At 39.2% G+C, this 17989-nt stretch overlaps 1 protein-coding gene across 1 annotated transcript in view; it reads right to left on the bottom strand.

The window, feature by feature from the left end:
- LOC103662855 (SPHK1 interactor, AKAP domain containing) overlaps nt 1-17989 on the bottom strand; it is a 129351-nt gene that overhangs the window by 105197 nt on the left and 6165 nt on the right. Inside the window, exon 2 of the mRNA XM_008690562.2 lies at nt 2353-2460. Coding sequence (XP_008688784.2) covers nt 2353-2460 — 108 coding nt within the window. The remainder of the gene's footprint in view (nt 1-2352; nt 2461-17989) is intronic.

Below are 17989 nucleotides of genomic sequence, written 5' to 3'. Positions count from 1 at the left end.
ACCTCTAGAATTGCTTCCATTCAGCAAAGTCTAACTCAACAGCGTTTCCTCTTCTCACCCTGGAAATCTGTGCCAAGTCCAAAAGAGAGAAAGAACTCGCACTTTAAGAAAAAGGGATTGAAGGACGCTTTCGAGAGATTAAGGCTACTTTGCCATAGGGATTTTGAAATTTCGTTTAGCTTTAGAGACATGGACAATTTTTGTAAACATTGTGGGAAAACAAATCTTCCAGGATGCCTTTTATTAGTGCTTAGGTTTTTCCCCTTTTGGAAAGAATAGGAAGAACTGTAAAGGCAGGATGAATCACCTCAACCTCACTGATGTCATCTGACACTATAAAGGGACACAGAATTAAGGAAGTCATATGGTTTCAAGTCCAAATTTGAATCCACTGGGATTGGTGGGGGGTGGGAGGAGAGTTCTCTTCACTTAGGGAGAGCCAATGGTAATCTTGAATCTGACTATAAATTTAACATTTCTAATTGCAGATCTCTAATCTAGATTCCAAAAATAAAAAGCTTCAGGACCTCTTTGCTTTCCACTACACAATTTTTAGTGCCCCAACTTCAATGCTTCTCCAAGTGGGAGGCTTCATTTTTTTTCCTTTTTTTAAAGATTTTATTTATTTATCAGAGAGAGAGAAAGAGAGAGAGAGAGAGAGAGAGCACAAGCAGGAGGGAGGGGCAGAGGGAGAAGCAGACTCCCCACTGAGCAGGGAGCCCGACTTGGGACTTGATCCCAGAACCCCGGGATCATGACCCGAGCCAAAGGCAGATGCTTAACCAACTGAGCCACCCCTGCGCCTGGGAGCCTTCATTTTTTAAAGGTTTTATTTATTTATTTGACACAGAGAGAGACAGAGAGAGAGAGAGAGAGAGTGTGTGTGTGGGGGGGTGAGGGACAGAGGAAGAGAATCTCAAGCAGACTCCCAGCTGAGTGTGGAGCTCAATGCAGGGCTCCATCTCATAACCCTGAGATCATGACCTGAGCAGAAATCAAGAGTCTGACGCTTGCCAGGCTGAGCCATCCAGGTGCCCCTCCAAGTGGGAGACTTCTTAATACAGGACCTGTTTGCGTGACAACTTTTTCCAGAATGTAGTTGGAGAGCTTTTACGCTCTGTTTTTCTCCCTTTTACAATGGACAGCTGTGTGATTAGAAATCTGTATTCACAAACGCCTGTGTTTTCTAACTCACCTCAGAAGTGAATTTGCAAAGGAGCTATCACTATTAAATTACTTGCCACCTAATTCTTTTTGTTCTCCCCAAAGATTTTTAGACATCAACCAGTTATCTGGATAAGGGTTTAAAAGTCCTAAAAGTAGTGGGATTAAAATCATTTGCCTAAACAAAGACATTGAAATAATCTGTTGAACGGACTCTGCTTTCCTTGTGCGAGGAGACTCTGCGGTGTGAAACGTTTTATATCTTCTCTCTGCCAGCTCTGGTTCTGCCCATTGTATATAAAAAGCTTCTTCATCCCATTTTCAGCTTCCTTCCTTTTTTTTGTTTTAATTTTTTTTTCTTTTAACAGAAATGCTGGCATTCAATTTACCTCCAAGAATAGCTCAGAGCTGAAGTTCTCAGTTTAGTCATGAGAATTACATTACTCTCTGCATTGGAAATACTCTTCCCCGATCTCGGTAACTATGACCCCAGAAGGGCTAGGTGATTTCAGTTAAAATGAAACATATCACTTAAACATATCAATTAAAACAACATACAGGAAGGAGTAGATTTCAAAAAGAAAAAGGAATCATATTGTTGATTTCTCATGTCAATAACATGTACCCAGACATTAAGATAAGAAGTTTGTTTGTAAGAACATCTCTTCCTTGAAAAAGAAGGTTTTGTATATAAAGCTCTGCCCCAGTATATTAAAATGCATGCTTCTATGTTTCCTAGGTTGAAAAGGTTTTCAGATGGTGACTATAGCTTATAAAAATTGTAGAACATTTTTACACAATTTTCGTGTTGGAAAATAACCTATTAGCAGCAGTTATAAAATATATTGAAAAGAATCCAGGAGAGCTCTTGAATGGTCTCTTATTTCTCATCATACCGTTCTATTTCTGAATCTTTTCCCCAGTCAGCTTTGAAAACATACACACCGTTTTTCTTTTTCAGAGAATTGATCAGGTTAATTTACCCACTGAAATGAGCAAAATAAGAGAGGAAACATGAGCTCGGCATGCTATTTTGTTAGCGGTCCGTATAAACCACTCATGCATTTTCAAAACGATACTTTCCTACCTTGTATTTAATGAATTGTGCAACTTCCATTGTTAGGGTGAGCACACGTGCCAGACTCCCTGCTTTCTCAAATTACACCCCGAGAGTTTGTGTTTACTTACGGAAGCACAGTTTTCGGACTTGTCTTCCACAAAACCAATCTGGCAGGGTGTCCTTCGATTCTGCAACCAGTAGTCTGTAGACTCGAGCAGGCTGTTGCTGCAAAGAACCTGGAGGGAATCGAGAAAAGCTTCTTAGTGTGACACGGCCAGGCTTTCTATTTCAACAAACAGCTCTTTTCTGAAGAACCTGTAGGTGTTTTCTTCACCTCAGAGCATCTGGATACTGGGAAAAAAATTACCTGATAATAGCACCTCTAGAATGTGTAAAACATTCAACCAGGAGTTGGTTTTAAAGGGATGCACTGATGTTGATACTGATGTTTCTTCTGTCATCAAATCCAATATCTGGAAACTTCCATGATGTCCAATGTGTGGAAACTTCAAATGATTATTTTGGTCTGTGGTTCAATTGACAATGGAGATCAAAGCTCATTTTAGTGCTAGTGCTCGCTCATGCACTCTATGAATATTTTCAATCTTAAAAAAAGTAGTGTTTTTCCTTTTGGTGCAATATTGCTACTGAAATGATATTCCTTCAGCTTCATTTTTGCTAACATGTCTGTGAACTACAGTTCAATTCTTACAGAATACCTAAGGTACTATGTTAAGTTGAAAAACTATTAGGAATAAGTAAAGTGCATCATGACAATCATTTTCCACGTTGAAAGAGTACAGTAAAGCTAAACAAATTTGAATACATGAATCAACAAAAGCAACTATGATTTATAAATGACTGGTTTCTGGGCTTGGATTTTAAAGCAAGGAAGAAAAATTATATTTCTGAGATAAGACATTTTGAAGATATAATCCCATGAAAGCCAAACAATTCAAATTCTAATGTGTCTTTTTTTTTCTAAGATTTTATTTATTTGACAGAGAGAGAGAGACAACCAGCGAGAGAGGGAACACAAGCAGGGGGAGTGGGAGAGGAAGAAGCAGGCTCCCAGCAGAGGAGCCCAATGTGGGGCTCGATCCCAGGACCCTGGGATTACACCCTGAGCTGAAGGCAGACGCTTAACCACTGAGCCACCCAGGAGCCCCCAAATTCTAATGTGTCTTAAGATTTTTCGCATTTTATGCGATATTTCCAATGCTCTCCTGGTGCCCTCTACTTTATTAGGGTACACGTCTGCTAATATTTGACTCACTAGCTTTGCATAAGCAATAGAACAGATTTAATCAGTTTGGTTATTGCCACAAAAATAGAATGACACTTCAATTGCATTTCTTCTGTATAACAAAGGATTGCCTTATGCTGTAAAGATAAAAACACATGAATTTTTGTCTCAGTGTGAGTTAACCAAATATAATTCTTACACATCATTCCATAATACTTTTTGTTTTTGCTGAGAAATATTACTGTTTTTATGAGCTAAAGTTGGTGACAGAGCTTCTCAGTTCTCTTGCTGATTTTATCTAAACTGTGGTTCTCAAAGTGCAGGCTGGGCCCCCAGGGGTCCCTGAGATCTTCCAGGGAGGCCAGCCATTAAACTATTTTTATAACAACAGGAAGACTTTATTTGTCCATTTCACTGTCATGGTCTCTTAAGTTTCCCGTGGAGCTCTACAGGACCCACGCCAGGTGTCAGGGCATGAGTGGCCGCAAGCAGAAGCCAACAGCGGAGTCTGACTGCCTTATGTTAAGCAGGACATTAAAGAGATTTGCTTAAACTATAAAATGAAGTCACTCCTCTTCTCACTAAAAGAGTTTTTTTTTTTTAATTATTTTACATAAAAAACATGTATACTAATTCCTGTTGTTCATTTTAGCCCTTTTTTTTAAAGAAAGATGTGAATTTCACTCATATATGGAATTTAAGAAACAAAACAAGCAAAGGGGGGAAAAAAGAGAGAGAAACAAATAAAAAAAACAGACTCTTAATTATAGAGAACAAAGTGATGGTTATCAGAGGGGTGGGGGTGGGGGATGGATGAAACAGGTGATGGGGATTAAGGAGTGCACTTGTTGTGATGAGCTCCAGGTGTTGTACAGAAGTGTTCAATCACTATATTGTACACCTGAAATTAGTATTACAGTGTATGCTAATTAACTGGAATTTAAATAAAAACTTAAAATACGCATGTTAACATGTAATGTATTTATTATCGTTTTAAAAGTATTTTTTAAATAAAAATTATTATTATTTAAAAATAAATAAATAATAAAAAACCTTTCTTAGCTTTAACTGATAATTTGAAAAATGTCAGAAAGTATAACCCCTATAAACAAAAGCTTTGTGAAGTCCCCAATACTCTTTTTAGAGTGTAAGGGAATTTCAGCCCCCACCACAAAGTGAGAGCTATTGATCTAGACTCACTTTATTTAAGATAGAAAAAGGCTCTTGGTCCACCCCACTCCTCACTGCTAATCACTTCCACTTCCAGCATGGAATAGAGCTTAAAAGCATGGGCGTGAATGGTCTGAGCTGAAATCCTAGCTTAGTAATTAATGGCAGAATAACCTTGGGCAACCGACTTCAGTTCTGATTTCAGCTTCCACACCTGTGGATGGAGAAAATAATACTCACCCAGTGGGATCATCGAATATTCAGGGAGATGACAAGCGTCATACACTGTGGCATGCAGATAGCAGTTATCCTCTCAATACGTGCTTTTCACTATTACTATTTGAAATGAATTACAAAGGGAAATAGAAAATTGAATGTCTTCACTTGAAATTAGTGGATTGAAAGCATTTCAGATCTGTGAAGACAAATTGTCTTTAGCAAATATTCTAATCTAAGGTGTGATTTTAGTTCTGCATTTTGTAGTATTAATAGTTACAGCTACAATTTTTGTATGCATAGAATGTGCTGGAAAATGTGCTAAATTTTTCTTTCTCTCTCTTTTTTTTATCTTTTAATTTAATCCTCATTGCAATGCTACAAGGTAAGAGTTATTTTAAAAATAAGGGATCTTCACAGAAATTGTTATTTTGAAGGGTAAGATCTTGAGGCTCAGAAAGATTTGAATTTCTTCCGCAAGCTGCTCAGAAACTGGCTTTGGATTTGGTTTTGAAGGTACCAAGGCCTTTAAGTGAAATAATTTAATTATGCTGCCTTCCACAACCCGTACAAAATGACTCAAATTTGGGGTATGTTTCTCAAAAGGTACATGCACCTCATTTTGGCTAATATAACTATACCTTCTTATGAACTCCATGGAGAGAGAGAGAGAGCATGAGCAGAAACGGTAAGAGGTAGAGGGAGAGAGAGAATCTTAAGCAGGCTCTATGCCCAGCATGGAGCCCAAGGCGGGATTTGATCTCATGACCCTGAGATCATGACCTGAGCTGAAATCAAGAGTCAGACGCTCAACCGAGTTACCCAGGCACCCCTATGAGCAGCCATTTAAAAGCTATTTTCCGTGAATGAAATTCTGAGGTGACATTTTTCTTTAAGGAGAAGAAACATTTTGTGATGTAAATTATAATAATTAAATTAATCCACCTGGCAAGTATTATCAGTATTTGAATTTCTCAAAGAAAAGCATGGTTTTACATCTATTTGTGGTAACACTTCTGCAATCTTTAAAATTTAGAACACCCGTGAGTAAAACAAAACTTTCTTTCACTCTGAACTATAAGAACCTTAGAGACTTAAAATGGAGACATCAAATGAACATACCAGTTAATAATACTTTATAGTGCAGTATAATAAACATTCCGACAACAATCACTTCTTAGTCATTTCAAAGCTCACTCCTCAAAAAGTGGGCACTGGCCATCTTCTACTTTCTATATATTCAAAGCACATAGCATTACAGTTGCAACAAAATACGTCAACAAAAGAAAACAACTGTCATTTTTCAGAGCACATGAACTATTTTTGTCCAAGGTCAGCCTTAGGAAGGGGACAGAGTTCAGACACAAATCACTTGGGTCTTCCAGAAAGGGCTTCTGGGTTGGCATGTTTTCCTGGTGAAACACTGAGAGGCAGAGACGGAAACACCCGAAGGCCTCAGCCTGACACCTCCCACTGTGAGATGCCCACAGCTGTGATAGACACTGCCTCATGACGAGGCGATGGAGACAAGAGCTGGCTAACTTGCTGGATTTCTCCTGCATTTAATTTCTCCACCAGAGAAATGAGGGCAGAACGATGAATCTGTCAAGTCTTCTACTTTAAGGATATTTTTTGCACCTATTTTTAAAGTAAATAATAACTGAAAATATGCAAAGACCTTGTTCTGTCCTATCCTAGCAGTGAGGAAAATCAACAGCTTTTTGGATCTGCTTACTCAGTGGAAAATGCTAGAAAGATTTCCTGTTTGGCTATTCCATATACCTGGGCTACTGAGTGTCTTCCCTATGGTACATCTTTGCTTCAGAGGATATAGAAATGGCAGAGAAAAGAAGTGGAATTAAAAATGAAATGTAAATCTTTCAAAGCTTTAGATGACATATTTTGAATAGAGCTTTGTTTGATGAGAGTATTCACTCACTATATAACCTTAAAATTTGAATTTTATTCATCATAATTAAAAAATAGTTCACCCAATTATGTTAATAATTAAAATAAAGTTGCCCCATACATTTCATTAATATTTAGAGATTATTAATACCTATATTCTTTAACTATTAACCAAATAATACTACATTTATTGAGAATGCTCTGGGCTAAGGCCCTGATATATATTATCTAAATTAAACTTCTAGATATACAGAGTAGAATTTAAGGTCCATTTATGTAACATGCTTAAAACGAGAGAACCTGTAGCAAGTTCTCCATAAACATTAGCTATCATAACAATGATTATTCTCTTGTCCTGGCTTAGAGGGGTCAATAGTTTGCCCAGTTGTGGAGAACTAGGATTTGAGCTGGGCTCTCCAAATCTGAAACCCCCATTATCTGGTGCTCCATTGCAAGTTGGTAAAATTATATAATTTCTTGTCCTTGTGTTCTAAGGAACCCAGCCCATGCATTTATTCATCTTTCTCTCTCTCTCTCAGGGCCCTGGTCTGGGTGGTAAGGAGGTTTGAATCCCAGTCCCGAGCCTACTGACTGTGTGGTCAAATCACCCACTAGCTTCCAGCCTCAGTTTCTGTAAACAGTTAACTCATGGGATCTGAAGGCCCCTTCCACACCGAGCAGCATGTAACCCTTCCCCTCCTCCTCCTGCATGCCCTCCCCCTGCCTCCTCCTCTCCCAGATATATGAAAGCCAAACAAGCAAAGAGAATAAAAATTCAAATAAACCACTTAGCATCATATATTAGGCAATTTTAACCTGTGAAGAGCTTTTGGTTTAACGGTTTAGACAAACCATTACAGACACAGGAATACTAGAAGGAATAATATGTACTTGAAAATTCAATGATTTTGAAACCTCATGAATATGATGTCCCTGCTGAGAGCGTCACTTTCTGTGGGGGAAAAGAGAAAAACTCACCAGGTTCTCAATGGCTCATTTATTTATCTGCTATTTTTAGTTGTGGGTTTACTTATTTCAGATGAAGAGCTAATAATGAATGTGCTGTGTGTTCAAAAACTTGAAATAATGACACATTTTCTCTTAAAAATGCATGAGTGTCCTAAACAATGAAGAAAGATCTGTCTGCTCTATTTTACAGTGATTTCTCTTTTTTATAGAGAGATGCAAGTTACATAAATTTACTTTTGACACGGAATGGGGAGGCAGAAATAAACTCTTAGTAACCTGGACACAACTAAGGAATGCCTTAAATCTTTTTTCAAAAAGTAACCTTGGTTGGAGGAGACAGTAACCTACGGCTGGTTCATCACAGAGGTTTAGAGGCAGAACTGGAATTCTATGCCACTTTATCACTCACTGAGTAAACCTGGGCAAGTCCTCTAACTTCTGTGGGACTTAGTTTCTGCATCTATTACATGAGGACAATTAAAGCACCTTCTGAAAGCTGTTCCAAGTTTCAAATAAGAACCATGAAAAACTATGGGGAAGAAACTGAGGGCTGCTGGAGGGGAGGTGAGTGGGGGTGGGTGGGCTAGATCTGGGTGATGGTCATTAAGGAGGGCGCGTGATGTGAGGAGCACTGAGTGTTGTATGCAACTGATGAATTGCTGAACTCTACATCAGAAACTAATGGTGTACTATATGTTGGTTAATTGAATTTAAATATAAATTAATTAATTAATTCAAAAAAGTTCGTAAAGGACTAATCTCTTCACAGAGTAGGCAAGTGATACAGGATAGCTCTTGTCACGAGAATGCAGTACAATTTAGACAATGTTTTCCATCGGAACATTTTCTAGAACTTTGCGCCACAGTGGACAATGCTTTATTAGTCGTTATTTATGATGTGCTACTCTTTTTTTCATCCTAATTCTCTAATCTCTTTCAGTCAATATTTGGCCAATGATGGTTCGATGAACTCTTTAGAGGTTTGACACTTGGAATACTAAGATGAACAAAAATGATCACTGCCCTTTTGGAAGTTAAATTATAATAGGGGAGAACAAGCATTCACAGGACTGTGATAAAGAAAGCAGGTGCTTTGATCAATGGCAGCCCAGGGTAGATATCACCCCTGAGGTGTGGGCATTCTACCTTTGGCAGGGCCGGTGGGAGACTTGACCAGAGTTTGCAAGATTCTTCTGAGTGGTCTGGGGATGTGGGGGAGGCAATGGGGAGGACAGGTCTCTCTTTCTAAATAGCTTTTCCTCCTCCGATGCTCTAACTGGGAATATTCCCTCTAGTTCTGTCCTCAGAGTGCTGCTCTTTTCCTCAGAGAACTCACTGACCCCTGACATTAATTACCACCTGGAGGGAGGACTCAGTGGTCCACAGCTTCAGCTTTGACCTTTCCCTAGAGCTTGGCTTTCACTTTTCTAACTGTTAGTTCTTACTCTTAGGTCTCCCGCTGTCACCATGAACTCTTGGTTTCTAAACCCAAACCACCTCCTTTCCCAATTCCAGTCTCTAAAAGAAACCTGACTCCCTAACTCCCCTGTTTACAGTTGAAGGCAGAACAATTCTCCTAGCTACCCTGGCTTGGAACAGCTGTGCCATCTGGAATACTGCTTTGTCTGTTTCTTGTCTTATATTCTGCTCTCCAAAGTTAAGTTGTTGTTGTTTTTTTTTTTAATTCTCTTCCCAAGAGAATTATACCATGCATACCATGGACTAGTCTAGTCTTTGGGGGATACAATAGTGAATAATACAGAGTTGATCTCCATATTAATGGAACTTAAAATACAGCATGGGATCCAAATAGTAAATAAAGGAGCACTGAAATACACATTTAGTTACAAATTGTGGTGGGTAGTATGAAGAAATTCAACATGGCGCACTGACAGAGCTTAAAGGTGAGGCGGATGATATTTGGGAAGTGCAGTTAGGGAAGGCTGGGGCCCTAACAGTTCATGTTGTAATTGTCTGTCTTTTGTATCTCCCTCACTCCCTCATCCTTTACTTCCCAAATCCACCTAGCTCCCTGAAACCAGAGTAAAGGATAAGTATATAAGTTTTCAAGACAAACCCGGTTGCAAATTCCAGTTTTTCCACTAATTAACTGCACAGCCTAAGGTGAGTCACTTAACCTTTTTCCTTTTTTTTTTTTTTAAGATTTTATTTATTTATTCGACAGAGATAGAGACAGCCAGCAAGAGAGGGAACACAAGCAGGGGGAGTGGGAGAGGAAGAAGCAGGCTCCCAACGGAGGAGCCTGATGTGGGGCTCGATCTCATAACGCCAGGATCACACCCTGAGCCGAACCTTTTTGAGACTCAATTTTCCCAACTACAAAAGGAGATCGATGTTGCCACTTACAATGAGGGATTTTTAATAAACATTAGAAATAACAAATGCACACAGCATCTGATTAAGTGTTCACAGAAAGGTTTACATCTGTAAATTTCACCTTGATTGATTAATTGAGCCAGTATAGATTTGCATTTTACCAGCTAGTCCCATCAGCCACTAGGCTGGGCCCTGGAAAATAAGAAAGAGGGGACATACTTGCTGTCAGTGAACCCAAAATTTTATGGCTTAGCATTCAAGACAGTTCCTTATTCAGCTCCCAACTGTTAATCATTTCACGGACATTTATCAAGCTCTAATGTTTAAGACATTGCCCTTTGCCTAATTTAGCTGTTTTCCAAGCTTTGTCTTCAATTATTTCCCTGCATATACCCTCTGCCATAGTCCACCAGTTTACTAAAGAGCACAGTCTTTATGATGCATGTGGCTTTCCTCCTATCTTCTCATCTGCCCCCTGAATTTCTTCCATCAATGTTCTTCCCCAACCATCAAGAACTAATTGAATCAAGTGTTTCTCCCTTCTGGTGAAATCTCTATAATTAAAACAATATTTCTACCTCAGAATTTTAGAATGTGCATGTGTGTCTTTTCCTTCCTATTATGATATGGGTGCATGAGTATCTTACTCAACTTATCTTACACGCTTATCTCTTGACATATAGTTGGTATTAAGCAACTGTTTGCTGTTTGGCACCAAAACATTTTGTATTTGGTGTAATGTAGATTTGTAATTTTCTTTGCCAATGATTGTGTTTCAGAAAGAAAACTTGTGAGTGATTTATTCAATATGAAAAAAAATCTAAGAGTTAAATCCAGGCACACAATATTTTATATTTCTGCCAGGCTTTCAATTCTCTCAAGGATTTTATGCAAAGGTAACAAAGAATGTTAAATTAGAGCAAGATCTGCATTTTTGTAGTGCTCTACTATCAAAACATTATCAAATTTCATTTTCTGATAATTGTAAGTGTAAAGATGTAAAGCAGCGCCAAAGCTTTTAAGAGAGGAAAAATTTCACACATAAAATGATGTATTTGCTTAATGTATGCATTGTGATTAATGATGGAACACTGCTTAAAATTAACTGAATAATGTCATCAGGCAAAAGGATTCATTCTTCTTCAAAAGCAGAGATTTATCTGCCCCTCCAAACAAGTAACCGTAGGGAAGTTAAGTGTGCTGGAATTTTAAGACATCGATGCTTTCAGCTCTCTGCAAGCTGGACAGGGCCTGGAGTGGCCATTCCAGGGCCTGCTGGTCACCCCTGGTCATCTGCTTACTCAGGAGTTTCAAACAAATATTATTTTAAAAATGAGTCATAATATGAAAAAGGTTTGGAAACACTGTCCAAAGAAATCATCCTTTCAAATGTGACACACAATTTTCATGGAAGAAAGAAGAAGCAAGAGCTATAAAATAAAGGGAGCAAGAGAAGTCCATTGGAAGAGCCATGGGCATCATTCAGAGAAGAATCTCCAGGCCCTCATTCGTGTTCTAGACTCTTTCTAAGACACTTAATTAAATGTTTCTTACGCAAGAAGGCTATAATGGGAGCAGGTCCATCAGATTTGCATAGTAAGTGGGAGAGATGGCAAACTGCTGATTAGGATGAAGGCAGCTACTCACAGATGCGTCATTTACGTGCTCCTCAATATAATTAATGGCATCTCTACTGCAGGTAACTCTTCCTTCATAGAGATATCATGATCCTATACAATTCACCCCTTTTTTGTGTAAAGCTTTATGAGTTTTAAAAAAAGCACACATAATTGTGTCACCATCATCCTAGTCAAGATGTAGAACAACTGTTCAGCTCCACCACTCCCCTAAATTCCCTCCTGCTCCTTGTGTCAAATGCGTCCTAAGTCCCAGCCCATGGCAGCCATTGATTTGATTTCTATCCTAAAATGTTGCCTTTTCTAGAATTTCATGTATGTAGACTCATTTAGCATGTAGCCTTTTGCGACCTGTTTCTTTCACTTGGCATAATGTGTTCCACATTCATCTACATTGCTCTGTGTTTAGCACTTTTTCTTCTTTTATTGTTGAGTGATGTTCCATTGTATGGATGTATGCAATTTTTTATAAAACCCACTTACCAGGTGAAGAACATTTGGGTTGTTTCTAGTTTTTGATAACTATGAATAAAGCTGCTATAAACAGAAGCCTACAGGTTTTTGTCAGAAATTAAGGTTTTGCTTTGCCTGGGTAAGTACCCAAGAATGGCGTGAATAGGTGGTATGGTAACTTTATAAGTCAGTCAGAGAAAGAGAAATACCATATGATTTCAGTCGTGTGTGGAATTTAAGAAGCAAAACAGATAAACACAGGGAAAGGGAAGGAAAAATAAATTAAGATGAAAACAGAGAAGGAGGCAAACCATAAGAGACGCTGAACTCTAGGAAACAAACTGAGGGTTGCTGGAGGGGAGGTGGGTGGGAGGAAGGGGCAAATTGCTTGATGGGCATTAAGGAGGGCACCTGATGTAATGAGCACAAGGTGTTATATGCAACCGATGAATCACTGAATTCTACCCCTGAAACTAATAATACGATATATGTTAACTAAATTGAATTTAAATAAAGAATTTTAAAAAACGAAACTGATACACTGGCTTCTAACGTGGATTTGCCACTTTCCATTCCCACCAGCAAGGTATGAGAGCCCAAATTGCTTCACAGTCTCCTCAGTACCTGGTGTTGTCAATTTTTTGCTTTCAATTCATTTTAGACATTCTATCAGGTTCATAGTAGTATTCCATCCTGGATTATTTTCCTTTTAATTTGTAAAGATATGGTTTTCTTTTTCCTTTTTAAGATTCTTCTAAAATTAAAATCTCAATTTGGACTCTATACTGGTACAAACCATATCATAAAACCATAATGCATATATTAGATTATATATTTTTAAGTTTTTAAAAAATATTTTATTAATTTATTTGAGAGAGAGATAAAGAGCAGGGGGAGGGATAGCAGGGGAGGGAGAAGCAGATTCCCCCTGAGCAGGGAGTCTGAAGCGGGGCTGAATCCCAGGACCCTGAGATCATGACCTGAGCAGAAGGCAGACGCTTAACTAACTAAGCCACCCGGGTGCCCCTAGACTATATTTGTTGCTAACTTTGAATGCCATCTCTAAGAGAAGGATAATGCCATCCACAGTAAGTTTTCATTCTCTCACTCATTCATTCCACAACTACTTATTGAGTACATGCTGGCTTTGAGGGTTTTTAAGCCTCGTTTTGTTGTTTTGTCATTTAAATATAATTTTTTTCATAAAATGCTTTTATTCAATTGGAAAGCCAATTAAGAGTATGCAGACATGGGAGTCCAGGAAGTGTTGTCATAATAAGATAGTATATTTATTAAACTCTTCTAACGTATAAGCACAGATATTCAACATTTATATTTCTCTCTGTTTGCTATTTTTTTTTAAGATTTTATTTATTTATTTGACACAGAAAGAGTACAAGCAAGGGAAGCAGCAAGCAGAGGGAAAGGGAGATGCAGACTCCCCGCGGAGCAGGGAGCCCGATGTGGGGCTCGATCCCAGGACCCAGGGATCATGACCTGAGCTGAAGGCAGATGATTAATCCTCTGAGCCACCCAGGCGCCCCTCTCTGTTTGCTATTTACATGAAGTATACAGTTCAATTATCTGAGATGCAACATTACGTTAGTATTTGTCTCTCTCTGATTTATTCACTTAGCATGATACTGTCGAGGTCCATCCATGTTGTTGTGAACGGCAAGATTTCTTTCTTTTCTAGCTAAGGGGTATTCCATTGTGTATATGTACCACATCTTCTTTACCCATTCATCCACTGATGCACACTTCAGTTGTTTCCGTATCTTGGTTGTTGTAAATAATGCTGCAAAGAACATGGAGGAGGGGGAGCACCTGCTGGTTCTACCAGGTGCTGCTTAATTACCTGGGCAATCGGGGGTGAACAAAACAAGAATAATGACAAAACAGACAGTCTTCTTCTCATGCTGTTGGGGGAGGGCAGACCATAATCAAATAAACTTCATAGAAAGAGAGAGAAATTGAGGGAGGGAATGAAAAGTACTGTGAAGCTAAATAAAACCAGAGAAAGGGATCAAGAAGTAAGGGATGCTATGTCAGGAAGTATTTTCTGGAAGGCCTCTGCGAGGGTGATGCTGAGCAGAGATCTGAGTGAAATGAGGCACCAGCCACACACCCTTCTGGGGGAAGAGCAGCCCAGGCAGAGAACATCAGCAAAATCAGAGGCTTGAAGCCCGAGTATGCTGGTTGTACTGGATGAACAGCAGAGACACCATCATGGCTACACAGAGTAAGCAGGGGAGAAGTGACGAGAAAGAACCTTTCAGCTTTCATTGGAAAGAAATCCAGTGCCGAGCTTGGCCACATGGTCTTTAACGTCTTGAAGCACTCTAAGATTCTACACAATTATTTCATTGTAATTTTGAAATGTTTCATCACTGGCTTAATAGCGTGTAACTGCTAACTTAAATTTGTATAATAGCTCAAAGCCCCCCCCCACACACAAACACACACACACACACACACACACACACACACACACAAGGTCAAAAGATTTTGTATAATTTTACACATGTAATTTCATGTTGATTTAATCTATGCTTCAGCAAACTTTATGCGATTTCTGAAATCTTTTGTTTCCACCTTGGAAAATAATAACCTTTGCATTCTTTCATGGGGAAACCATAATGCTTGTTTAAAGCACACTGAAATCCTGAGAAGAGACAGTATACAAACTGGAAATCAAATTGTGTGAAAGAAAAAAAAAAAAAAACTAACACAGAGAACTCAGTGGTTTAGTCTTAGTTTCTCTGAAGGTTTAATTAAATGTTAAGATAACATTTTCCTTTTAATGATGATTCTAGTGGCTGGCTGCCTGATTTCTTGTCTATTTAGTGTCCTTTGACAAAAAGGAGAAACTGTTATCCAAAGCGTGCTTGACTGTTCCTTGGATACAGTCTGTAATGATTATCCATTTGGTTGGGTGTGAAGCCTTCTTGCTTCTTATTATTGACACCTGCTACAATTTGGAAATCTTGTAATTGATTGTGTGAAAGAAGATTCCAAAGTGAAGTAAACATTGCTAAGAGCATCATTTCAAAATAGAGTGGGGAGGGCCAGGAGGAAGTACTGCCTATGCACATCTGCTGTTTCAATTCTGGGAACACCAAAAAGTCAATTCTGACTTTTTGCCAATTGTGACTGGGCCACCTCCTGAAATACATCCTTCTACTTTGGATTGAAATAATGAAATATCTATTGGCTAAATGGCCAGTCCTGTATTAGTAAGTCAGTCTAAGTTTGTCAGCACCAACCATAATTCCTTCAAAAGAAGTTATGTAACCTGGTGGTTTTTGCCTTTATAAGCCTGTTCTCCCCACGTGCAATTCAGAGCACACTTTCGACTTCAGTCCACTCTGCGGCTAAGACCCCAAATACATGCTTTTGTTTGCTTAACCGCCCCTTCTTGGTCAACAATTATTTTTAAAGTATTGGAAAATAAGGGAGTTTCTTAGGCCCTGGAACAAAATAATTCTCCATTATTGAGGAGGGAAGTGCCTAGAAAGCACTAGGTCAGAGGCATAGTTGGTTGGGAAGGTTGAAAAGGAAATGGTAAGCTCAGGGCCTGCACCTCATGCTCTGTCTTCTCTGTGCACGCAGTGGGGGGCAGTACCCCCTGATAAGAAAGAAGGCAACCCTGCCATACCTCATCATAAATATACCTCCAGCTAAACCGTATTTTTACAGCAGGAGAATCCTTACCTATGGAATGCTTTTAGCAATAGATACCTGGTTTAACTAAACTTGCCTCTGGTAAATAAACACGAAAATTTATGGAGCATACATCTCTGACAAATGTCACCTATGGGTGCACCTATCTGAGTATACAATGGAGATTTTTCACGAACAAAAGGGATCTCTTCTTTGAAATCAATGTCCCCATGTATGTAATTTAAAGATTTTATTTATTTATTCATTCAACAGAGATAGAGACAGCCAGTGAGAGAGGGAACACAAGCAGGGGGAGTGGGAGAGGAAGAAGCAGGCTCACAGAGGAAGAGCCTGATGTGGGGCTCGATCCCAGAATGCCGGGATCACGCCCTGAGCCGAAGGCAGATGCTTAACCGCTGTGCCACCCAGGCGCCCCCCCATGTATGTAATTTAGAGACTCTGTGTGCTGACCGGGTCCAGAGAGTGTCCTAATGCAGCAAGAAATGGACTAGACCGAGCTTCAGGGACAGTTCTGGATATCTCCCTGCTTTTTTTCTGGGCTACACACAATTACTTGTTTCCTGGAAACCACATTGTATTTCAGCGAAGTCCCAGAATGCTCTAAGAGCACAGAGGACAATTCAGAACCATCCAGCCGTACTTGTTTACTTCTGCCACACCACACAGATGTCAGCTGGCTGAAGAATGCTTTGAAAGTTGATCAGAGCTTTTTCTGCACGAAAGTGATAACCGAGTTTGAGTCTCAAGTGTAAAATGCAAGAGTTACAGAAACAAATAGGCTTAGGAAATGCAAATATAGTATAATTTATGAATGGTCAGCAAAGTTTTAAACAGACTAAAATTAGACGTATAAATAGAGGACAGCTGATTGCTATTTAATTGCTATTTAGAAGCGGTATAATGCTGTAATGTTGATATGATCAGTAAGGGGGAATATGATTTTTAATGTTAGGAGAAGCCAAGTGTAAGAAAAACACACATGTCAGAAAATATATGATATGCATCAAGGAGTACCGTTGATTTTGGATTACTTTGCATAGGTTCCAAAGTGTAGGTACTGCAAAATTTACCATTGGTCAAAGGGACAGTGGATTTAATGGCCATGTATTATTTGAGGATTGATGCATGCCTTTGGCCTTTGGCAATTAGAAGAAAGCGGCAATTCTCATTTCTTGCCTCTTCTCTTGTGTGGAAGAAACTACTGGAAGCATCTGCCTTGTAAGATGTAAGCAGATGGACACATAATTTGCTAAGGGAGACACCAGCTTCTCGGATGCTCTCCATTCTGGAGAGTATGAGCCTTCACATGGGTCTTTCAGGGTGGGTCTAATTTTCAAAATGCAGAGATAAGCCTCCTACACGTGGGCACACAAAAGAGGGGGCTCCTTCTCAGGGATTCATGAGCCAAAGGGCCTCCCCTGAGGGCTGTTCAAATTTATCCAAGCCGGATCCTTCTTTCCTTCTCTAACACTGGCAAAAGTGACAACTGGGCATTTCAATCAGAAGGGCAAACCTGACAGGATACAGGAAAAGTGGAAGCTCTTAGGGATGGGAGAAAATGCATCGTCTATTCTGGACCCCAAAATCAAGAGGGCTGCTTATCTGGGAGACTGGAAGGAAAGAGAGTAAGACTTAAGGTAACTGGTAGGGAGCAGGGATGGCAAGTCTTTTTTTAAACACCCAAAAATAGAAAGGAGGAGACTTTTGAATGCCATATGAGATATTTTTAAAAACTTTAGACCCCTTCCATTCTTGCTTAGAGATATTTAGTATGTAATATAAAGGTTTGGGGAATTTGCAAGAATTCAGGAAAAAAAGATCAATTGCCTAGTTCCCATCGTGCAGCATCACCCTCAACTCCACAAAATGTTCTAAGCTATTTTGGGTTTGCAGAGGCCTACTTTTTGTTTAAAAAAAGAAAGAAAGAAAAAGGAAAGAAAGAAAGAAAGAAGGAAAGAAAGAAAGAAGAAAAGAAAAGGAAAGGAAAGGAAAGGAAAGGAAAGAAAAGAAAAGAAAAGAAAAGGCACTGCAAGCTCCTTCCAGGAGTTCTTCACACTCAGCAAAGAGGATGTGGAGGACAGAAGACTAGGGTATTGGAATCGCAAGCACTCTAGAGCAATTCCTGGAGGCAAAGAGAGGTGAATG

This window comes from Ursus maritimus, unplaced genomic scaffold (genome assembly GCF_017311325.1).
Source record: "Ursus maritimus isolate PB19 unplaced genomic scaffold, ASM1731132v1 scaffold_1, whole genome shotgun sequence".
NCBI classification, from domain to species: domain Eukaryota; kingdom Metazoa; phylum Chordata; class Mammalia; order Carnivora; family Ursidae; genus Ursus; species Ursus maritimus.
Note: the sequence above shows the minus strand (reverse complement) of the source record. Positions and strands in the feature narration are given on the sequence as shown.